This window comes from Tiliqua scincoides, chromosome 2 (genome assembly GCF_035046505.1).
Source record: "Tiliqua scincoides isolate rTilSci1 chromosome 2, rTilSci1.hap2, whole genome shotgun sequence".
Taxonomy (NCBI): Eukaryota; Metazoa; Chordata; class Lepidosauria; order Squamata; family Scincidae; genus Tiliqua; species Tiliqua scincoides.
The window spans coordinates 80,551,376-80,576,279 of NC_089822.1; the positions used below are offsets into that span (position 1 = coordinate 80,551,376).

The 24,904-nt window shown below is 42.4% G+C and overlaps 1 protein-coding gene across 2 annotated transcripts in view; it reads left to right on the top strand.

Moving 5' to 3' along the window:
• The window catches only part of ADAMTSL1 (ADAMTS like 1), a 301,635-nt gene that overhangs the window by 61,443 nt on the left and 215,288 nt on the right, over positions 1-24,904 (top strand). For both annotated transcript variants that reach the window (XM_066614676.1, XM_066614678.1), the window contains exons 3-4: positions 4,854-4,899; positions 24,212-24,448. In XM_066614676.1, the coding sequence (XP_066470773.1) occupies positions 4,854-4,899; positions 24,212-24,448 (283 nt within the window). The remainder of the gene's footprint in view (positions 1-4,853; positions 4,900-24,211; positions 24,449-24,904) is intronic.

The window sequence follows — 24,904 nt, forward strand, 5'->3', positions numbered from 1 at the left end:
CCTCCATGAGCACCTTGGATCCTGCAGAGCGGAGTTCCGTGGACCCACCTTCCATCCCTCCCCCAGGCTCGCCTCCAGCCCGCCTCCCTCCCCGTGTCATGCCACCGTGTCATGCCTCCCCCCTGCCCTCATTCCACCCCCCGCCAGCCTCCCTCCTCCCCGGAATGCCTCCTCCCCGCCACCGCTTACAGTGCCACGGCTCGGCGATCCAGGAGACTTCTGAGCCGTGGAGGCTGGGCGACCGCCCTGCACTAGCCCAGCACCGGTTTGCGCTGGGCTAGCACGGGCCGGAGCCCAGCGGTGAGGCTCGCAAACGTGCCTTGTGGCACGTTTGCAACATTGCAACATTGCAACAGCAGCATGAAGCCATGCCACCAAACACAGGATTGGGCTCTCAGGGAGCACTCAAGACAACAAAATACTTGCATCCTCTTGCTACTCCCTTGCATTTGGCATTCAGAGATAGGCTACCTCTAAAACTAGAAGGCTGTATACAGGCATCATGACTTATAAAACATTCAAAAACAGTTTTAAAAAAATTTCAAGTTGCCTGTTGTGTTTGTTTTAATTTACATTGCAGACAAAACAGTTTGATGTTATTCTGCATTAAATGTTTCTAAATGATTCAAAACCAGCCAAAACCAGTTCAAAGTGCCTGAACCAGTTACTAAACTACTGTTCTCAAAGTTAAAGTCTAAACTGGAATCTGAACCAGTAAGTTAAAAACATAATGATGAACTGGAACTGAACTTAAATTTTTAATGATTCAGCTCTCCATTTATTTTTTTTTAACGTAATTTGGTGCCAGTCACTGTGACGTGTGGTGGTAAATTTAGTCCTGTACTGGTTTTTTTGAAGATTGTAAATTTGTTTGTTTGCCTGAATAATCTAGAGAAAATCCATTCAAGGCTTTTAGAGTTTCGGGTGACCTACATGAAAACTTGCAGCTGGTGCTCTGGCTCTAAATTAATTCAGAAAACATTTCCATTTTGAGTGTGAAAAGAGTTGAGGAATGAAAAGCTTTGAGTTAGAAATTCGTGACAGACTACAGACAAAATTATCTTCATATTGGCAGTGAGAAACAATGGTATATATTTTGTAGCATGCAGAGCTTCTCTTGAGATGTCGCTGAGCCAGAATGTACATTAAAAAGCCATTCTGCAGCCAGTGACCCAAGTTTTCAGTTAGGGAGACTCAGTTCAGTACTGGCATGTTTATGTCTTAGAACCATATAAATGACCAAACACCACTGGCAAGAGAATATATATTTTTATGATACTTATATGTTTGGTTTATAAGTTTGTTGGTTTTGTTTCCATTGCCTGAAGTAATTTCTCTGGAGAAAAACCACCTGTTGTAATTTATGTTCTCATGGTTTTGGAAATGGTTGACATTTCCAAAGGTTCGTCACTTGTTGACTGTAGTATCAAGTGTTTATTGATGGGTGTATCAGCTGGCACAGATTAATAGTCAAAAGCAAACTTAATATAGACTCAGATGCAGGGGTGTAGTTGAGAGTGAAACGGGAGGAGTGAAGCTCCTGGATTTAATCCTATAGCAGGAGCTGTAATGTCACCAGCAGCACTCAGGCACTGCATTATGAAAATGTTTCAAAGGACCTGAGCTGAAGAAGAAGAGCCTGGCTCAGCAGGAGACAAAAGTGAGAAATGTACCTAAGGCATTTATGAATGCCTATGCCAGTGGTTCTCAATCTGTGGGTCCAGGACCACTAGTGGGTTGCAACCTCATTTCTCGTGTTTCACGAAACTGACAAGGCAGATTAGGCTGTGTGCATCAAGGGTTAAACAAACTGCTACTTGGGGGGGAGCACTGCTTTCCAATCACCATAGACACATCCGTTGACATTTATAAATCAGGCAGCAACCTCACAGATGACAAGCTGCACCTGCTGAAATTCTCTCTCCTACTCAGTTGTTAAAGGTCCAGGATCCCTAAAGTTGAAGTTTGCCCACTGCAAGTCTAGGGCCTCTAAAAAGTTTGAGAACTACTGGCCTATGCCATTGTCTTTCCCAAGAATTTTCTGTGAGACAGTATGTAGTTCTTATTATATTATGGCTAAGGTCCAATACAAATTTATCTGGTATAAGACTGATTGAACCCATGGGACGAATAAGTAAACATGCATAGACTAGCACTTGAATACACCTTTTTTATCTGGGTCGTTTTTTAATCTTGTTTTATATATTTGTTTTAAACTTTTGAAATATGCTTCCAGAGCTTGGCACGAGGATACATTTTTGAAGTATAATACGTTTCAAATTAGGAATAAGTGGACAGGAAAAGAAGATACATGTGGGACCTCGATATCCACTGATTTGGCATCCAATGATTTGACTCACCGCTAATACCAGGGTCCACCTTTAAATGCCTTGTAATAAGAAAATAAAAGCACCAAAATCCCATTTCCTACCTTCACGCTGTTAACCTGCACCGGTTCGAAGCTTCTCGTGGCAAGAGATAGCTTTAAAGACCCACTTCCAGGTTTCTTGGTCCTCCATTGTCCCCCGAAAATGCATCCGTATATACACTATACTACATACAGCCACTAGATGGGGTAATAATGGAATCTAATGGAATAATTTCATTCCATGATATTCCATTATTCACCCCATCTAGTAGCTGAATGTGGTATAACATTCATACCAATGCATTCTGGGCAATAATGGAGGAGCAGGAAGCCTGGAAGTGGGTCTTTAAAGCTATTTTTCCACTGAATTGGTGTCCACTGAATTTTTTTTTAATCCAGTCTCCCTGGTCCTCAGAACATCCCCCAGAGGTGACAGGAGCACAGCTGCCATCTCCTCTGTAGAAATACAGGGCTCCCCAAACCATGGATTTCTTTATCTGCTGGGGTTCTTGCAGCAGAACCCCCACAGATAATGCAGGAGGCCTTGTATGTAGCAGGGAAAATCTTGTTGGATACAATGCCTTATCATTCTGCCAGAAATAGTGATTGCCAAACATCTACCTGCTTTGTAGTTGTTAACACTTTCCTTGGTTGAGGAATGGCAACTTTGGTCATGATATGACACCTGTCATAACTGTCATAAAGAAGAAACATGTATGACGCAGAGGCCTTTGCTTACATTAAAGCTTGATGTAGTTCTCCTATGATAGGTCCAAGAAAAAGGTTCCATGGAATCAGCTTAGTAGTTATAGAGTTTCTAATCAACCCACTAGTTCATTGAATGTTTGTACTGATGAATCTAAAATTATTCAGATGATATCTTGAATCAAAATGACTGAATTGGTAGAAGAAAATGTCAATATTGAACTATTCAACATTTAAGCAGGTACAATAGAGGTCACTTCTATGAGTTAATTTATTATGTTCCAATTCACATATATAATACTGAAATTCACGTGTATATGGTGTACACAGCAGCAGTTGCTTGACCCAGTTCATTAAAGTAGGGCGCAATCCAGACCTGTACTTGGGCTGGCGCAGGTCCCTTGAGCTGGCCCAAGTGTGTTGCAAAAGTGCCATAAAGCATCCTCCATGATGCAGCCATACCAATTGGTATGTGTGGTGGGGAGGCAGTCACTGAGGCCTCCTTAAGGTATGGGGACATTTGTTCCCTTAGGGCTACATTGCAACTGCACCAGTGCTGGAAAATTGGATAGGATTGGGCCCCAAGGGATCTGCAGACATCCACCAACGTATGTGGTGGAATGGTTCCACACATCTCTTTAATTGCTTCCTTTAGATCAGGGATCCTTAACTAGAGGTATCCATACCCCTTGGGGATATGGGAACCAAATGGTGGGGGTTTGGGACGATCTCTGAACAATTAAAAAAAGTTGTTAGATTAGATTAACTATCACCATTATCAATATGGATTGAGGCATTCTGTTCCTAGCTATCCATATGTAAAGTAAAACCAAGCTGTTGACATCTTTTGAAGTCATACTGATACCTAATAGGACTGGTGACAATGATTATTTCAATAGTCTGATGAAGGAGGTATGGGGAAATACTGGGCAATCTGTTGGTGTTCAGTAATTGGAAAAAGATTAAGAACCCCTACCTTTGATGTTTGAGTGTTGCAGGTTTTCTACAATAATGAATTAGAGTTCTTTAAAATGTTTGTACAGGCATCCCCCCATATCATCAGGTTCCGTTATTTGCGAATCAGGCTCTCCCTCTCCGTGTTCCAGAGCTTTTGTTTAGCAGCACTGGAAGAGCTAGTGTTTCTACCTTTAATAAAGCTACATCCTTGCTGAACTGAAAAAAACAATGTGCAGGCTACCAGCCTGCACATGAGAGGGAGACTAACAGAATGTTAACATGAAGTGCTTCCTATTAACGTTCAGTTGCACGTAGCATGAAGGCAACCAGCCTGCACATTGCTGTTCAGTGAGGCAAAATAGCAGGAACTGCTATTTGAATAGGTTTCCCTTGTATCCATCGTTTCCATATCAGCAGTGGAGCCCAAAATGGAAGCCCCATGGATATGAGAGGGGAGCCTGTACATTTTTTGAGACATCCTGTATAATCAGAAGAGCTTCGATAGCTCTGTTACATTTGTATCTGTTTAAAGACAATGGTCTGTGGGTGACACCTAAAATAAAGAAATTTATAATTAGAGTGAACATACAATGCTACTACAGGATAGTATGATGGGTCATAAAGCAAATATCTCTGTTCAAGCCCCTTTTTTGAACATCCAGAGCATCTGTCAGAATTGTCTGTTGTCTTTTTGGCTATTGTGATTGGCAAAAAGTCAGGACTTGTGATAATTTTTTATAAAAGGTGCTTAGCAATATCTAACTGACTAGTGGATTTTTATGTTGGCATGCTGTAATATGTATTTTTGTTTGTTTGATTGTAGGAGCTGTGAGGGGCGAAATATCAGATACCGAACATGCAGCAATGTGGTGAGTGAAGTTGAATTATACTGCAATGCTACTACAATATAACCTCATTCTACATATCTAGAAATATTTGAGTTCTGGAGAAAGGAGTATTCTGGTAGAGAATAGTTTAAAAGTTATAGGCCCGTGCTAAGTGAAAATATAGAAGGTCCAAATTGGTGGTCGTTACAAAATAAATGTTTGCAATAGAAATTCCATTATATTTAAGAGATGCATGTTCACCTTTTTCAGTACTTTCATCTCTTTGTGAAGTTTGTAGGCATTGCATGGGGACCCGAGGAGAGGAAGGACATCAATCGTATTCATGTTTCCTCTCTTGTTTCTTCTTCTGAATGTTAAAAAAGTCCTCAGTTTAGTTATTTTTTTCACTATAAAAACCATTCCCATTTTTCTCTCTTTGTATCCCAATCCTATGAATAGTGAATGTGCTCCAATCCCATTGACTTTGTTGACATTTAAGCAACCTAACTGCTCATGGGGTTGTACTGGGGGTAGTTTGGGTCATTGAAATCTTCCTTTAGTCTAGACATGTGCTCTCTTCCCTGACAATAACTGGAGTAATATTCTGTAAATAAGGCGACCTGCTGCTTTGTGGGTTGTCATCCAGCTGTGAGGCACTTATTCTACACCAAGATATTGACGAGAGCAGTAAGGTTAATTTGTGTCAGTCAAGAGATGTACTGGAGCTCATGTAGTATGGCAGGGGAGAAATGAAGGAGGCACTGTCAGAGCTGATGGGATTTAAATTACTCTCACAGCTTTGTTTTGGTTTGTGAAAGCATGCACAACATACAGGCCCAGCTGCTCCCTGCCTTGCTCCACCACTGCCAGCACCAAAGGAAATGGAATGTAATCGGATGCTGCTCTGCGTCAGTTTGTTGTTGCTGGATCACCCTGCTGGGAAGCTGGGATTACACCTAAGTTGAAGCCCTTGTTTATAGGAACAGCTGAACTTTTCCAAGACAAAGAATAATCTTTTCTTTTTAAAAGCGTTATTTTTAGGATAGGTTCACTCTTGTGGCTGTGATACAAAAAACATTTCCTTCAGAATAAAAGTCCATAGTTCTTTGTTCAAAACCAAAGTCTAAAAGTTTGATTCTGTAGAACAGGAGCCATGCACTTCAGCTTACTTTGAAACACCTGTGCTGCGTGGGGAAGAGGCTGTCTATTGCCCCCATCCAGGGGTTAAGTTTGGGATTACTTACTTTCCTCCTCAACTATCTAGAAAGCCAGACTTTCCTCTACAGCTATCTAGAAAGCCAGAGGAACAAGTAGGTTGTAATTCTGGACATAACTACTTGATTCAAGGCTCCCAATGGCAACTTTCACATAAGATCTGACTTTTAAGAGGTTAACAGTGATGTTGTCGAAACCCACAATTCTGGTCAGTGTGAGTCACCCATCACAAGTGCCTACTGCATGAATCCTGCTTGGCTGAATCTACTGGTACTCAGGGCTAATTTAGATAAAATAGGACTGCATGTTGGCAAGTGGACAGAATTTTGCCATGTGGAACTTTTCCTGTGACCAGACTGCCGTGAGAAAAGAAGCCATACTTGGTGGAATTTTTATTTACATGTATTTTTTAGGCTGCAGTCCTGTATGCATGAACATGGTTGTAAGTTTCAAAAAACTCAGAAGGTCTTAGGTTCTGAGTCGACATTGTGCTTTTAGAGTTTTAAAAGCTAGTGTGGTATATAGATCAAGAGACTGATCTGTCCCATGTGCAGTGTGGTTGATCTGACCTAACTTATAGGTAAATAAAGCGCTTGTTTATAAGATTATTGAGAAGACATATGAAGTGCTTCTGACATTCAAAAAACCCTATATTAAATGCTAAATGCTGCTATTAAAAGCCCTGTCAGGATCTGAAATCGACAACCCTTCATTAAGTGGTAACACTGGGTACGCTGACAAGATTCATAACTTAGCCCAGTCGTTCCCAAACTGTGTGCCATGGCACATCAAGGTGCCATAGCAAACTCACAGGGGCGCTGCAGGGTGTCCCTGCGGCCTCTTCTTCCAGCTCTCCTGGGCACCACTAGCTTGGATTATGCAAGATCTTGCGTGACCCAAGATGGTGGTGCCTATCTTCCCAGCTCTCCTGGGTGCTGCCATCATGCTGGATCTCACATGATTCTCACAAGATCTCTTATGATCCAAGATGGTAGTACCCAGGAGAGCTGGGAAGAAGAGGCTGCCATAAAGGAAGGACATGGTGACCACAGTAACTTTGGGAACCACTGACTTAGCCTAAATGGGTGGATCTTATAGTAGAATGAAAGGTCCAGCATATCTGATCAATAGCAAAAGAGCTTTCAAGTAGATAGGTTTCCAAAAAAGATCCAAGGAGGCCCTCATGTGTTAGCCCAACAAAATGGCTGATACAGTTTTGTCACAAAGTTCATACTAAGGTTCACAGAGTCTATGCGTTCCTGAGAAAAGTGAGAAATTGCAAGAGGATCTCTTCTCTTCTATTATTATTCTTTAGGGGCAAAAAGATCAACACTATATAATGGAACAGTATTTTAAAAGCATAAGCTTACAGGCAATGAATTAATAATCTGTGAACTTTACGTTGAAAAGCAGTATATAAATATTGTTATTATTAATAACAATATTATATAGTATTAAATAGTAATATTATACAATAATATGATATTATATAGTAATATAGTAATAATAAATATTGCTGTTATTAATAACATAATATATAGTATTATGTAAATACTGTTAATAATAATGATCTAAGGGAATGCACGTAATTATTGGACATTTGAGGCTGGCAGTACCAAATCATTTCTCATTGCAAGTACCACTGGTTTAGCTAGAGGGGGGGCAGCGCACTAAGTTTTGCAGGGAGCCTCCCTGCAGCGTGCAAGCGGCTCCTCCCTCTCCCCTTGGGAGCCATGTGGGGGGGGGGGGAAACAGAGGCGACTGGCTCCTGAGGGGAGGGGGAGGTGCTGCTTGCATGCTGCAGGGAGGCTCCCTGCAAAACTTAGTGCGCAATCCCCCCCTCTAGCTATGCCAGTGACAATTACAATGAGAAAAATAGTCCACAGGAGCCTAGAAGTGGTTGTTCAGCAAGGCTGCCAACTGATTAAAGGTTTTTAGTTAGTTAATTGTCTTGTTTAAGATACCACTATGACGTAATTGTGCATTAAACATACAGCAAGCCCCTGCACTAGCGCATTCTTCCAAAGAATATAAATGGGAAAATTTTATCCATGGGGGAAGGAGGAAGCATAGTGTTTCCATCCAAGTCTTGAGTTTCAAAAAAAGTTATGTATGGTTCATTACACCCTGAAAGTTGAACTTTGTGGGCTCATGAGACCATCAGGATGGCAACCCCTGTGAAGATGCTATTGGTCATAAAATCAGCTGATCATCTTTATGAAGAAACATCTCTTGGATCTTGGATCTCTTTGTTTATACAGTAGTCTTCTCATGGGAAAAGATAACTACAGACACCAAAAGTAGACTTTTATTAGAGAAATGAAATAAGAGAACTGGAAATATTATTTTGGGGAAGTTGGATGTGGCCATGTTTTTGCATGCGTTCTCATTTGTGAGATTTTCTTTTCTTTTTCTTTTTTTAGGCCACAGCTGCTTTTAATACTTGAATTAGATTACACAGGGGAAAAATAGGAGAGAGAAAAGAAGATAGTGAGGTGTGTATTTAGGATCTAATTCACAGAAGCATCAGCCCTCATTTTATGGAAATCTCTATCCAGTGGTTCGCAAACTTAACATGGTCACAACGCCCTTGGTTGTGGCACCCTGTCACAACAGCATCAATGCCTGTCTCTTCTAGGTGCCATCATCTTGCAAAGTGCACAATCCCTCTGATCTTGCACAATTCAAGATGGCAGCGCCCGGGACAGCCGCTAAGAAGCGGCCACTGGGGACATCCTGCATGACCCCTGTGAGTTTGCTGCAGCTCCCTTGAATGCAGTGATTCACAGTTTGAGAACCACTGCTCTAACCAAATGCTGCAGTGGTTCTTGCAGTTGCCACAGGTACAACTGGAGACTCTCTTCAGCCTTCTCAGCAGTACTGGTGTTTCTGCTGTTATCACTATTAGTCACTCAGGGCCTAATCCTGTCCAGCTTTCCAGTGCTGATGCAGCCATGCCAACGGGGTGTGTGCTGTATCCTTTGGTGGTGGTGGGGTGGGGGGGAATAGTCACAGAGACCTCCTGAAGGTAAGGGAACTGTACATTCGAAGTTACTATTACTACATAGTCATAACACAGGTCTACCAAAAAGAGCACCTTTTTTGAGTTGCCAAGGATGTTGAAATAAATTTAGAATATTTTTGGGGTGCTGAATCCAAAAATAGCATTGATTTTGCCCATTTGGCTCTAGTTTGGGGGGGACGACGACAACATAACCACTTTCTCTGCTAATTCAAGCAGCTTCCTCATGAGGAAGCCATGACATCAGCTTCCTCATTCGGAAGCTTCTTGAATTGGTGTATAAGGTGGCTATGCCATACCCCCAAAACTAGAACCAAATGGGCAAAACTGTTGCAATTTTTGGGTTCAGCACCCAGAATATACCCAAGAATAGGTCTAACTTTCAAGGCAGCAAAATGTGCACAGGCTTGTGTAATCACCTTGATGGCTCCACATCAGACCCCTTTGACATCCGAAGCGGAGTGAAGCAGGTCTGTGTTCTTGTGCCGACCTTGTTTGGGATTTTCTTCGCTGTCCTGCTGAAGCATGCCTTTGGAACTGCAACAGAAGGCATCTATCTCCGGACCAGATCAGCTCTTCAACCTCTCTAGACTGAGAGCAAAGTCCAAAGTCCAGCTGAAATGTCTGCGTGACTTCCTTTTTGCCGACGATGAAGCTGTCACTGCCCACTCTGCCAAATATCTCCAGCAGCTCATGAATTGTTTTAGCAAGGCCTGCCAAGACTTTGGACTGACAATCAGCCTGAAGAAAACACAGGTCATGGTTCAGGATGTGGACTCACCTCCCTGCATTACAATCTCTGCACACGAACTGGAGGTTGTCCATGACATTGTGTACCTTGGCTCAACAATCTCCGACACTCTTTCTCTCGATACCGAGCTAAACAAACGCATTGGTAAAGCAGCTACCACGTTTTCCAGACTCACAAAAAGAGTATGATCCAACAAAAAGCTGACAGAACATACCAAGATCCAGGTCTACAGAGCTTGCATCTTGAGTACACTTCTGTACTGCAGCGAGTCATGGACTCTTCGCTCACAACAGGAGAGGAAACTGAACGCTTTCCACATGCGGTGCCTCCGACGCATTCTCAGCATCACCTGGCAGGACAAAGTTCCAAACAACACAGTCCTGGAACGTGCTGGAATCCCTAGCATGTATGCACTGCTGAAACAGAGACACCTGCGTTGGCTTGGTCATGTCATGAGAATGGGCGATGGCCGGATCCCAAAGGATCTCCTCTATGGAGAACTTGTGCAAGGAAAGCGCCCTACAGGTAGACCACAGCTGCGATACAAGGACATCTGCAAGAGGAATCTGATGGCCTTAGGAATTGACCTCAACAGATGGGAAACCTCGGAGGCAGGCTGTGCAGCATGGCCTCTCCCAGTTTGAAGAGACATTTGGCCAACAGACTGAGGCAAAGAGGCAAAGAAGGAAGGTCCATAGCCAGGGAGACAGTCCAGGGACAAACTACATTTGCTCCCATTGTGGAAGGGATTGTCACTCCCCAATCAGCCTTTTCAGCCACACTAGACGCTGTTCCAGAAGCACCATTCAGAGCGCGATACCATAGTCTTCTGAGACTGAAGGATGCCAACTCAAGTCTGCTAAATAAATCTGAGTAAGTCCAGCTAAAACCAAGTAACAAGACAAGGGACCTATCCTGGAGTTACTGCATTTTGTTCCCTTACCTTAGGGCTGCATTGCGATTGCATCAGCACTGGAAAATTTGGTTAGGATTGGGCCCTCACTTGCCTTCCTCAGCAGCACCCAGCTTCTTCAGGCACCTGAGAGGAGGAACTAGAATGTTATTTGATTTGCCAACATTTATACCAACATAATCAGGGAATAACTGTGGTCCAGCTGGGGAGTGGGGGGGGGGAAGTCATTGTTTTCTCCTCACATCCTTATTTTCCCTTTCCTTTTCATAAGAACGCATGGTGGGAGAGCTATTTATAATAGGAAGAGAGACCAGTACCTAGGCAGCCACCTTTTATTGCTTGTTTAATTCTGTGTGGGAGGTGCCATAATTAATCATAGACATGCCAATGCCCCTCATGCCATGTATCTCAAAATTCTGGCAAAAAGCACAGCAATCACGGCTCGTTGATTCTGCTAATGCAGAGTCTTAGGGGTTTCTTTTGGCCTGCCAAGAGGTAATTCAATGTATCATTTTTCTCTCAAGGAATGCGCAGCATGCAGCAAAAGGCTATCATAGTTGATATCTTTTTGGAGGCCAGTATTCAAGCCAATAGCCAAATTTTTGCTTCAGGTGACACAGCATGTGAGCCTGCATTTGCTTACAGGATGCCTGGAACCTTGTCATGGCACCTGGATAGGCTGTCATCAGTCAGTGCTCAAAACTAGCATATAATATCACCTGTTGCATGGTATATCATAAGATTGTTAGCACCACTGACTTGATAAAGGGACCACAAATGACTGTGCCTTTGCAGCCCATTGTGGTTGCCATTGTGGTTGCCCATTAAAAAAATCCGTGGATACCAAATCAGTGGAAAAATAGCACGAAAGCAGGAAATTGGATTTTGGTGCTTTTTTTCCTTGTTATAAGGCATTTAAAGGCATTCAGTGCCTTATAAATGCCTTGTTATAAGGCATTTATAAGGCACTGAACCTCGGTATCAGTGGTGAGTCAATTCAGTGGATACCTACCTGTAATTTTTATAGTCCATTGCATCAGATCCCTTTTGTCTGAAAACAATTTATAAATATGAATCTAAACTAAATATGAGCCTAGACAGGCTACACTAATACAGATGACAGGACAAGCCTTCAAGAAGCAAGTGGTGAGTAAACCTTTCCCTGTAATTTATTTATACTCCCAGAAACACTCCAGCTGCTAACTACCTTTATCTTGGGCTGCTGTTAAAGGCACATGAGCAACTCCAGCAAAATAGTTGGCAACCTTATGGAACTTTATCTTGATTATATGGAAATGTGGTATGATTAAAGCAGGCAATTCTTATTTTTTAAGTGGCTGCAGGATCCAGTCAGGAAATTCTTATTTTGACTGCAAGAAAGAGCTATTTGTGTTCTGAGTTGTGGTAGAAACTTGAGGGGGGGACAAACCTAACCAAATATGTCTGAAGCCATTTTAGAACTCTGGAGGAAAAATACCCTTTGTTGTTTCTTGGAAAATGACTCTGAATGCAGTAAAAGAAAAAGACACATTTTTATAACTTGCTATGTTATTATATACCCTTTGGTATGAAAAGTAAACAAAAATCTTAAAAAGTGACTCACACATTTCTTGGCTGGATGGAACTTAAAAGCTGATTTCTCTGCCATATTGTAGACCCATAAAAGTTGGATTTTTAAAACTGTTCTTTCAGCCCTTACTTTCCTGGAGATTCACCTTCAGCTGCCAAATGTTTTCTATTTTTAGTGACTAGATGTCATTTATTCCCTCTGCCTGAAAATATCCTTTTTTATTTCTTCATTTACAATCCTAACAGTACATCATGTGACCTCAATTTCCATGCCTCCAAATCTCAGATTATACCTCCTTGTAAGTTCACAGAGGCAGAGGCCATCTGGTACAGCTCCATTCACAGGCACTAGGTCCATCCACTGCAGGTTTAAGGAATTAGTTTTATAAGACAAACCAGAAAATCTAAGCAAGTGAACGCCTTCCGTCCCCTTCTCCCGGGTAAGGTAAGCAGCCCCGCGATGAACTCGTGTAGGGCGTGAAGCCCTCCACGAGCACCTTGGATCCTGCGGAGCGGAGCTCCGTGGACCTGCCTCCCTCCCTGCCCCCAGCATGCCTCCTGCCTGCCCCTCCCAGCACGGCACACCACCCCCACCCTCTCTCTGCCCCCGCCAGCCTCCCCTCTCCCTGGAACGCCTCCTGCCCGTCCCCGCCCCCGCCCCACCTACCACAGCTCTGTAGTCCGGGAGACCGCCGAGCCGTGGAAACTGGGCAACTGACCCGTGCTAGCCCAGCACCGGCCGCTAGCACAGGTGGGAGCCCGGCAGTGAGCATTGCAAAAGTGCCTTACAGCACGTTTCTGACAGTGCTTGGCACAGTTACTAGAACCGTCAGGTTGCTTGAGAGAGGTTTTGCACACATCCTGTAAACCAGAACCTCTTCACAAATTATGTGGCAGCAAAAACAATAGTTTAGGCACAGTCCTAATCCCTTATGTCAGTGCTTTCCAGCACTGACATAAGGGCAATGCAGCTCTGAGGTAAATGAACAAACATTCCCTTGCTTTGAAGAGGCCTCCGTGAGTGACACCCAGCTGCAGGATGCAGCACATGTCCCATTGGCACTGCTATGCCAGTGCTGGAAAACACTGACATAAGGTGTTAGGATTGTGCCCTCAATTGCATAAGCCATCTTGAATGACCACCTGGAAGTAGAATGTCAGGATAGCCTTTTTTTCCAATTAGAAAATAAATTTTTTTCATTCTAAAACAAGAGCGATGCTGAAGTTGACGCAGACATCTGTAGTCTTACTCCTGAATCATTTGCCTGGAAGAACATGCCTGGTTTGGGGCCCTGGATACCCTTTGTCAGAATACTGAAAGATATTATTTTGTTTATCTACTTGCAGGATTTGAATGAACTTCTGCTTTTCTAGTTATGAGTGCCTCTACCCTGCACATGCCCAATCTTGCCTGATCTTGGAAGCTAAGCAGGGTCAGGCCTGGATAGTACTTGGATGGGAGACCGCCTGGCAATACTGGGTGCTGTAGGCTTATACCTTAGTCAATCGAGACTGAAGGTTGACAACCATTACTTTTCTGTATTCTCATGCATTATTTCTCTCTTTCTGGATTCGCTGTTTGGGTGATCATCGGCCTTCACTACTTTGCCACCCACACATGCACCCTCCACCAGTGGCATCCATAGGGTTTTGCATCACTCAGCACGGGAGCCCAATGTATCTTACCCATGATGGACCTCCCATGCAGTGGTGATGTACCATTGCCCTGTCCCTGCTGGTTTTTTTGCTATTACTTTTGGTAGAATAGAGATATTTCAATGCAGTTTGTTTCATTGCATTCCACTTGAAATTACACATCTAATGATATATAACATGATAGTATTATTCAAAAATACCATGATTTTAACCATTTTGGCTAGTAATGGCGTCACCCCACACCCGTGCATGTCATCCAGTACGGCCCGCACCCCCTAGCAGTGCACTGCCCTACACCAGGGTACATTCCTGAGCATCTCTTTCATTTCAATAACCTCTGTCATTAAATAATAGCTGATACTTGATCCATGACTGGAGGGTCAGTAGGGAACCCAGTACTGAATTTAGTATAATGCAGAGGCATAACACACTGCATCGGCACCCAAGGCAGTGACGCCATGATGTCACGTGACATAACTTCTGGGTTCTTCCTGGAGAAGGAGTGCTCGCTGCAGTGGCTTCACGATCCCCCTTGAAGGGGAGCCTCCTCAGGAGGAGGAGGCATGGGTATCTCCTCTGAGAGGCAGTCATGTGCTCCCCTTGGTATAACACCCAAGGCAGGTGCCTCTCAGGCTCCACCCTAGTTACGGCTCTGGTATGATGGATATTTCTTTCATGGGATGAAAGAAGAGAGAAGAGTTTTTAAAAGGGGCAAAAAATAAGACATAGGAGTAAACACTCATTCAAAGTCAAGTCTTTTTTCCCCCTCAGCGTAACTCAGATCGGCCTAGCAGGAATGATTTGTTGTCTCCAATAAGTAGCTTTCTGAAGCAGTTATTTCTAGCATATATGTGGAGTGCTTAGGTGAGTGCAAGGCTTTATGGAAAAACATAAGACAGAGAACTCGAAGATGCTATCTGCTCCACACACATAGCTATTCCTGAACCAGATACTACTAAATATAAAATAAGGATTCCTGAATGATTCTTACAGCAATATAGAAAAGTCGTGTTGTACCTTAGTGAGACTGAAATCTTATGCATACTTATTGGGGAGTAAGTACCCCATTGCACTGTAAAGATGAAGACATATCCTCTCCCTTCAGGAATGGATGCATGTTTTTCTGCTGCAGGGTCACTCTGTTTCTCCCTATCCTCACTCATTTCCTGATAAACCTTCATTGTGAATGTCTGCTTTCTCCTCCACTGCTTTGGACAGTATTTTCAGATGCCAGCATGTTTATCTATTTATATAAATATGTATCTTATATATCCATTTTTAGTTCAAACAGGTTTTTCCCCCTTAAGATTTGCTCTTTGAGAGTAATAAGAGGGGAAGTTTCTTTGGGTGAGGGATATGTGGAAGTGGCTTTGTGACTGCCATAATAATTAGCCAATCAGCACTCTGAACAGCTGGATGGAGAAGTAAAAAGACGGTGTCTTCAGGATTGTCATAAGAGCCAGCCAATTAGCAGTTTATATAGCTAGTTTATCCCACCCGTGGTGCCCTCACTGCCACTTGGAGCTCTTACCTAGTTCCAGGTGGTGTCCAGCCAGCTCTGGGCTCAGCGCTAACTGGCACTGGGACAGTGCAGAGTGTCAAGGGCATGCCTTACAGCATGTTTGCGACACCCAGCGCTAGCGCTGGAGGTCAGCACCAGCACTGGCCCAGGTCTGTATTGGGCCCTAAGTGGACTCTTGTCCATGGAGTGTGCCACAAGAAATATGTCTTTAAGGTGCCACAAGACACACTTTTCCTATCTGCTGTATTGCAGAACAAAGTGCCAAGTGAGAAAATGCAGCACAATGAACAGTTTTCAGCATCAGCCCCATACTGTGTTTAATGTGGAGATCTGCACATTCTAGTCTAGACTAGAGTCTAACTAGAAAACATTCTAGTTTAGACTTCTAGTCTAAATTGACTAGAAGTTTGCACACAGATTAAAATTATTGGACAGCATGGACATGTCATGCCAGGAAAGCACTAACAAAGCTAGAATGCGTTGCACCTTCTCCTATATGTACTAGATCAGGGGTGCTCAATAAGTCGATCCCGATCTACCAGTCGATCGCCAGGCAAAATGAGTCGATCGCAGGCTTCTCTCCCGCCCACGCATTCCTGGGAGTGAAGCATCCCTGGGAGTGAGCCCCGTTGACTCTACTAGGGTGACTCATGAGTAGACCTGGAGAGGAGCTGCTGGCAGGCTTCTCTCCTGTCCACGCATCCCTGGGAGTGAGCCCTGTTGACTCTCCTGGGGATGACTTACCTTTCCCCTGTTTTTGCACTGGTATGTATGGAGATCTGCCCCCCCCCCACTTCCATCTGTTGGTTCTGTGTGCAAGGGGTTTTGCACTGGTCTTGCTGTGATGTCTATATAGAGATCTTTCCTCCCCCACACCTTTCCCCTGTTTTTGCACTGATCTGTATAGAGATCTGCTCCCCCCCCCCCACTTGCATTGGAATCAAGGAAGATCTGGTGAGGAGGTAGGCTGTGGTGTCAGCAGTGGCCCCTTTAAGGGTAAGGCTTGGGCATCCAGCAGAGTGTACTGCACAGCTGCAGCCACTTGAAGGCAATAGGGCCCTCAGGGATATAAGAGCACCTGAGGCAGGAAGGGCTCCACTTATTTATGTGAGTCAGCCTTTTCCTACATGAAGATCTTTAAGTCCAAGTACTGTTCCACCATGACTGATGAACATTTGTAAGTGTGCTTGTCAGCAGCTACTGTCTGGGCTATGCATCCTTGGCTGATTCACTTCAGTGCAGGTCATCAAAGTAAACTCAAGTAATTACAAAAAATGTTTATAGTTAATTATGTTGTGTTGTGCAATATTGGCTCATGCGGTTATGCAAGGTACACCAACATACATTGTACACATAAATGCTATATGTTATGATGGCGCGAACATTGTAAAAAAACTCTGGTAGATCTCCGGGCCTTGCTGGGTTTCAAAGTAGCTCTCGAGCCAAAAAAGTGAGAGCACCCCTGTACTAGATAATACTCCTGCACTCTGTTAGTCAATCCAGAATAACTACCACCCCCTGATCTGTACAGTATTCCCAATAAAAACCAACATAGATTAGAAAGTCATACTTCATCCAAATATAGCTTTCTGAATTGGAAGATGTATCCACCCATATACTATTTCTTAGTCATCCATGATGCAGTGGTTGGAATTGTGGTGATTAATCCATGTAAAGTTTGTGAGGATGTAGCAAAACTGAATAACAGCTGAAACCTATTCTCTCCCTGTCAATGCTACCACTGCAATCTGCAGGAGGGCATTTGCAAAAGTCTCCTCAGTGTAAGGGAACATTCATTTCCTTACCCAGGGGTAGCTTCTGCAGTGTGAGGGGGTCTACTTGGACCTGAGTTAGTGAATTCACTGACACAAGTTCACTTGGACCTGCACCCTGGGATTGGGTCCAGGAAAGGGGATAGGATTTGACCCAGGTCACCACTTTTGCCAAACCTGGCCCCTCCCCAAATCTGATCATGTCTTTCCCTGCCCTGTCACCACCCCTTTTTCTGCTAGTGGAACACGTTTTGCTGGCGACACGCCCAAATAGGATTGGGCCATAAGGTTAATGAGAGTATAAGTGAAACCTATTTGGTTCCATTTTCTTACACTTGTGATGCCACAGGTGCCACAAAAAAATGACATTGCAGGAAGTGAAGTCAACAAATATTTAGGACACAGAACTGTTATGGTGTATATTTTCCTCACCCTTTCATTGTGGTTTCTTGAACTATTAAAATTCATGGAAAAACTAAGCTTGCAATCCTATATTTGCTTGCTTGGAATGAAGTCCCACTGAATGCAGTCAGTTTAAGTGCCGACTTAAGTGCAATTTAGGATTACGCTCTGAGAAGAATTGTAAGAGAGCAGCAAGCCAAAGTGAGATGGTAGTCCTAACCCAGTCTCTCAGGAGCTCATGTACATTCATAAAGAACTTTAAACATGGAAGCGTGTCAAGAAAATATCATCATTGTTCCTTCCAAATTTGATCCCCAGGCTCAGGATTACTTCAGGATTTTCTACCTGTTAAACTTGTAGGACTAAAGCTTAGGGGGGAAAATATCGACTCAATTCAATAAGATGTTACATGAGGCATTGAACAAAATAGTACCTTCCTATTTTTTCCCAGGGCTGAAATACAGTTATCTATTTTGGAACATGAAATATACACGTATGTATACACTATAAATTGTTTTAACGGCTCCTCAACTGTTTCTCTCTCATAAAACCTTTGATAAGATCTTTTAGCATTTAACCTACTAAGTAAACTTTTAAAAGCTTAATCCTTTCGTGTTCTATGTAACCTAATCTCCCTGTTGCCATCAAGCGACATCTGGGATTCATCTTATCTTTCTCCTTAGCTCATTGATTAATAGAAATTGTTTGGAATGGGATTCAAATATGGGAGGCCTGTGTTGCCATTATGAATTACAGTGGGGGCAAATAAGAGGTCATGGTGAAAAGGGCTGGTGTGCCTATGTGGGCAAGAGACGTTGCTGTGATCAGGAATGGATATTTCAGATATAAGGATGCAAATTGTGTGTTTGCATTAAAAGGCAGGATATAATGTACCTAAAAAATGGTTGACGATCTTTACAGTGAAAATTGTTTTTCTGAGAGACATTAGACCATGCGGATGAACAAGAGTTGATAGGAAGCCGAGCAAATAGTCAAGGGAGATATGGTGTGAATTATACAAGTGGATTCAAAAATTTACTTAAAAAAAAAAAAGCATACAGCAGAGTGCTGAACCACAATAATTCTCACTCAAGAATTGAACAGGCAGGCAAGTAGGTAGGAAGCCATTCCAAATATAGCTGTGCTGCACTGCAGTTCCTCTCATCCTATACCTTCTAGCAAGACGTATCATTTGTGTGTATGTATTGAGCCTTTTTTTTTAAGAAAAGAAAGAAAAACTGAAAGAAACTAGAGCCTATGATTGTGGTTTAGACAAAAATTGCCCATTGGAAACTAAAATTACAACAGTGAGGCACTGAGACTTGGGCCCCAAACCCACAAGCTATCCACTTACATAAAAGTGTAATAATTTATGTAGAATGAATTCATTTTTTTTACCTCTTGGACTGAATGTGCAACAAAATCCTGCAGCAATAATTACAATTGGTAAGATGTATTTCAGTAATTCTTTGTGTGTGCTCAGCAATTTATAATTATCTTGTCATTTCTCACAATAAACTTTTGAGAAGCTCATTATTGTTGTTACAGTTTTTGTTTTTAGGATGCTAAAGCTATCTGGCTTCCTAAATCACCCACTGAGTACGCAACTGAGAAAACAATTGAATCCTGATTTCTCAGTTTCCAGTCCTTTGTCTCTAGTAGGGACCTCAGAGTCCTTTTTGACATGTTGCCTGTCAGTGCCTTATCAGAATGAAAAATGACTGAAGGTCAATGTCAAACTCTTAAGTTCAGCTGTGTGTCAGTTTCAGTCATGTTTTTGTCAGCAGTTTGTGACTTATTTTTGAGCCTCTTTCTTTCACATGGAGAAAGCCCATTTAAAGGTTTGTTCACTGAGAAAATTAAAATCTTTTCTGAAAGCTCTTCTTCACAGGAGTTATTTTTATACCTCCAATTAAAAGGTATAAAGGGTTGCCAATATATGCCAATACAAGGCATGCTCAAATTGTGAGAAAGGGAAGGGGATCCTTCGTGACACACACACTACGCACCCTCATCCTGCCCCCACATCTTAGTCAAATAATGGCCCTTGTAAATAATGGCTTCCAGTGGCCTTATGAAAACAGTCACTGGGGACATTACAAAACAAAGATAAGGGGTCCAGGCCACTTCTGATCACATGTAAATTGAAGCATTGTGATCAAGTGTAAACACATAGGTTTTCTTTTGTGCCTAGTTGTAGCAGAACATGCTGCCATGATGCCCTTTCTCTTACTGTGCATACTAATGTTATCCACTGAATGCTTTTAATGGGCTATGATGAAAGAATTGCAGTAAACAGGAACTGGTAACTTTCTTTTACTTGTATCTTCTGATGCTACGATTTGACCATTTCCATTTTTAAAGGGGCATGGTGAGATTGGAAAGTTTCCTGTGTTAAATAAGGAAGATGTCATAGATCTCATGTTATAATGTGGTTAATCAGGTGTATACCCAGAGTCCTAAATATAGATATATGGTAAAGTAATGGCAGCTGCTGTAGGTTAGGTATCAGCATAGTCTAAGTATGAAAATCATGCAGCCTCTAGATCTGTAACTCCAAGAAAAAATTAATTCTTTTCTTTCTAGATTAAGTAAATAAAATTGAGGGCTCCAGAGTCGGAATGGCCCTGACTGGGACCAATATTGAACAGGGATCCTGTTGTCAATTGTAGTGCCAGCACAAAATTACTGCCAACTCCGGGGGAAAGTCCTGCATTGGTCCATTCAAGTTTACTGGCAGTGACAGGTGATGTAGATCACCTTCCTCACTGGCCAATGAGAACTTCTCCTAGAGGCCCTGAATGACACAGAAGCCTCTAGGGGATGCTTCTGTTTGTAGATGGAGGGTGCCAGGTAGCACAAGTCTCTTGGCTGACTTATGCCACCAGAACTGGGGTGGGGTGGGGTGGGGTTCAGGTGGCCGATTGGGGTGAGTGAACCGTCTGATGGATGTGGGCTCCTAACCAGTGCTCTGTGCGACTGACCCCTGGTGCAACTCCTTTTTCATCTGTTTCTGGGCAAATGCAACCATTTTCTCTTAGAACAGTGACTAAGAGATAAAACTGAATGTGCAAACAAGAGTGCTGAATACGCTGACACAGTACCCGTAGCTATACATCATGTATTATAAAGCAGATAAGGAATACAGAAGGGCTTGTGCTGGGCCTGAAGACTTTAAACTTAGCCAGGAGTGAACAATGTATGTTTGTACTGGCCCTTCACACTGGAGATTGAAATTCACTCATTCCTGCCTTGGGGCCAGTGGCATAAACATGCTTGTACACTTTTCTGAGTGCTTATATTTATCCATCAAACAGCTTCAAGTTTCACAGGCAACTTTTCTAAACATACTCTTGGCTATTTAAATCTGTGTTATTATTTTAATCATGGAAATCAAAGACTGGTAGTATTTAACTTTTCATCCTGATCACCCACAGTCCTGAGAACGTGCTAGGCTGACCGTGCATTTTTATTCCTTTGGTTTAAAAACAAACACAAACTGCTCCAGTGGTCCTTGTGAGCAAAGCAAGATTGAGAACTCTGTATCTCTCTATGCTTTATTGGACCTTTTGTCTTTTGTAAAAATAAATCGGTACAAGCTGAAACGTTTTGTAGGTTGAGCCAAGCCAGAATCAAACAAGAGATGTCACTTAGCTCTGTGTATGCCTGAATAAGCCAAGCTATTAAACCAAGTTACGTACCCTTGTGGACCAGGGAGAAACCCAGAGAAGGAATTACATTTGCTTTAGCACTTTTTCAGGCTATATACATGTTGCAGCCAATCAGACCAGGTTACACTGATCAGGGCTCCAAACCACTGCCCATTCGTACAGGCCTCTTCCACTACATTTTGTTACTAAGGGTTATGGCTGGTCCAGACTTACTGTGGTTCAGCCAGAAGAAAACATATAATTCTTTGTCCAAAATGAGTGTCTTATGACAGTTATGGAATGTGTGGTGAACAGGAAGTGCATGTTCCTCATGCACTTTTCTTTTTCTGTGCTTCTCTATATAGTCCAAGATAGTACTTTTGCATTTCTTCCCTTACCATAGTGTGGAAACAGCTTGTGCATTTTACTGTGGAGGGGGGTAATGGTTCTTGAAGCACACTAAATTTTGGGTAATATAGAAAAGCTCAGAGAAGAGAAAACACAAGGCACTTCTTTTTTTTGTTATCAAATGAGTTTATTGAGTTTTTAGAATCTTACCACCAATAGGAAAACAAAATCAGACTAGGGTTGATAATTGTGGGGACGGGATAGGCTGATAAGGGGGACTCTTTGTGCTGCTGTAGCATGGCTTCTTTTTCACATTGCTAGGGTAATATTGGAAACCCTTAACCACACAAGCATAGTCCGCAATGTGGTTCAGACTCATCTCTCCTGAAACTTGAGACGACTCTGGCGTGGGAAGGAGCTGCATCGTGGACTCCCCCCATATGGTCTAGGATTTCTGTGTGGGAAGAAGCCATATTGGGGCAGCCTCACACCTTAACAGAAACAGCAGAAGGATATTAGTGTTGGCTCTTTTTCTGGGTAAAGTGGAATACATATTTTTTTAAAACTGAAATCAGGAGCCTTGAGAAAAGAGCAAAATAAAGAACTAGAGTTCTGGTGCTTCCCTCACTCCACAACATCTGAAATGCTCTCATACATTCATAACAATTAGAAAAGAATAAGACTGGGATATTGGTATGACTTGCTTATCTCCTGGGAGAAGTCAGTTGTTTCAGCGGCTGAAAGCCCATGGTCCTTCCTCACCCAAGTGGTAAGCACATGCTTTATGTGCAGAAGGTTCCAGGTTTTAGTCCTTGGATTAAATTATCTTTGTTATCACATCAGAGAAAGACCATTGCCATAGTCTTTGGAGAGCTACTGCCAATTGGAATAGGCAGTCCTGGGCTAGTGAGAAGGATCAATGGTCTGGTATGGTATAATTTGCTTCATATATTTAACCCAGACCAGCTCAACACATTGACCACAGTACTGTATGACTAAGATCAGGTGAGATACTGATACTAAAAGAAACTGTTACCCACTAGTGGCTAACCACAAGGCAATTTTAATAAAACCCAGAAATATGGAAATAGCAAGTTTTATACTAAAAATGGAACAATCAAAACTGTTTGGCATTGGAGGCATAAGATTATTTCCAATAGCCAGCAAAGAAGCACAGAGCAAATGGTTTAAACTGATTAATAACTGAATTGCAGGAAGCCATTTTAAACCATGAAAATGTTGAAAGGTTGATCTAATTGCCAAAGGAGTTGATCGTTATTTTAAAGACAAGATAGGTAATAAGAATCCTGTAAAAGGCTTTGAGGCTATTGGCAGAGAAATACTGCATTAGATGGCCAGCTAGATCACATCCACACTCTGTCCATATGTATATACAAATGTTTGAAATAGTAACCCGTTAATGGATGTATTTCAACTTTAGACCAAAGAAAATGGTTATTGAAGCAGTTCTATGAGTGAGTTTGATTCAAGGCTACTGAAAACTGTATAAAACCAGTTAACTGTAACTGTGAAGAAAATAATTATCTCCCCAAGAGGTCCAGCCAAAGATGTGGGTGGTCTTTATTAATATTAACAGCTAAACAACCTTGATTGCATATAATTGAACACCAAGTAGAGAATTTATATTTGCACCCAAAATGTTTCTGAAACTTCCCTTGGAGATTAAGGGAATTTGTTTAAAAAAATAAAAAGCCATGAACAGCATTTAAAAAAAACCCTCCTTAAGAGTTGCTGATTCTGTGGATTGTAAAGTCTCTGCTTGCATTAGTCAGGTTGAAGTAATACAAATATACAGAGCATTTTTCTGGCTTGCGTTGCTTCACTGACTGATTTAGGTCGTTTTGGAAAGCAATGCTAGCAAAGAATGCTTAAATAAACAAACACTTGAATCAAGCAATTTTCTTGATTCTCCCCCGCACCCCATTCCCCCATTTCAAAGGAAAAAGAAAAGTTGGCTAGGTCTGTATGCGTTTCTTAGTCATTGTAAAGTCAAAAGAAATGCTGAACAACTGGCTGTTTTGTGAGAGAGGCAAACAAATATATTTCTTCTCCTGGAATTCATTGCCTGACGCATTTAGTCCTGCTTCAATCACCTCTTAGTAATACCATAGGGGACATCGGCTCTATATATGCTTTCAGCTGGAGATAGTTCATAGATAGGTTTGTGGTGGTGTTGTTTTTCCCTTCAGGGAGTTGAAAGGTGTTTGAAAGAGGGAGTGCACCTTGTGATGTGTGCAGTTATTCCACATTTGCCTCTGTTGAACAGGTTTTGCAGGATTTTGAATTGTTCCTTCAACCTGCAAAACCAATCTGATTGGGGGCAGCAGCAGGACAAAGAAAATGTGAGGGTGCATTGCCGGAATCCGTGCCTCTCTCAAACCACTTTCAGTTCTCTTAAAAACAATTGTCTGTTTCCTGTCTTTGTATAAGCACATTACATATTATAAACTTGGCTGAGTTACCCATAATGAGAATGCAATGATTAGTCTGCTCTCTGTCTCTTTCTTCTTCAGGATTGCCCTCCAGAAGCAGGCGATTTTCGTGCCCAGCAGTGTTCAGCACACAACGATGTCAAGTATCAGGGGCAGCTTTATGAATGGCTTCCTGTCTCTAACGATCCTGACAACCCTTGCTCACTGAAGTGCCAGGCCAAAGGGACAAACCTTGTTGTCGAACTGGCACCAAAAGTCCTGGATGGTACCCGATGTTACACTGAATCTCTAGATATGTGCATCAGTGGCTTGTGTCAAGTAAGAACTAAATTTATGTATGTATGTATGTATGTATGTATGTATGTATGTATGTACTTCCCCTCTGAATAAATGGAGCACTCAAGATCATAATTCTTTTGCTGGTTGCTACCACCCTTCCGATGTATTTTGCCTTTATGAATTTTCATCTTTTATTTTCCCCTGTTCCTTTGTATTTTTCTTTGTTTGCTCTTCTGGGTCTCTTTTCAGAATCACTTATATATTGCATTTGCAATGGATTTGATGATAGGCTGAAACAAGGAATGTTTCTGACATCCCCTGATCTCCCTGGGGGAAAAGGGGGGGGAATTAGATTTTCCAGCGTTCATATTGATCATTTGAAAAGCCTCAGGGGAGGCTACATGATTCCCAGCAGAAAATGGTGCTCCAAGTATCATTTGCTTCCAAGAAAAGGCCTCTGTAGATGGAAGCACTCTGCCTTCTACTTCCCCCTTT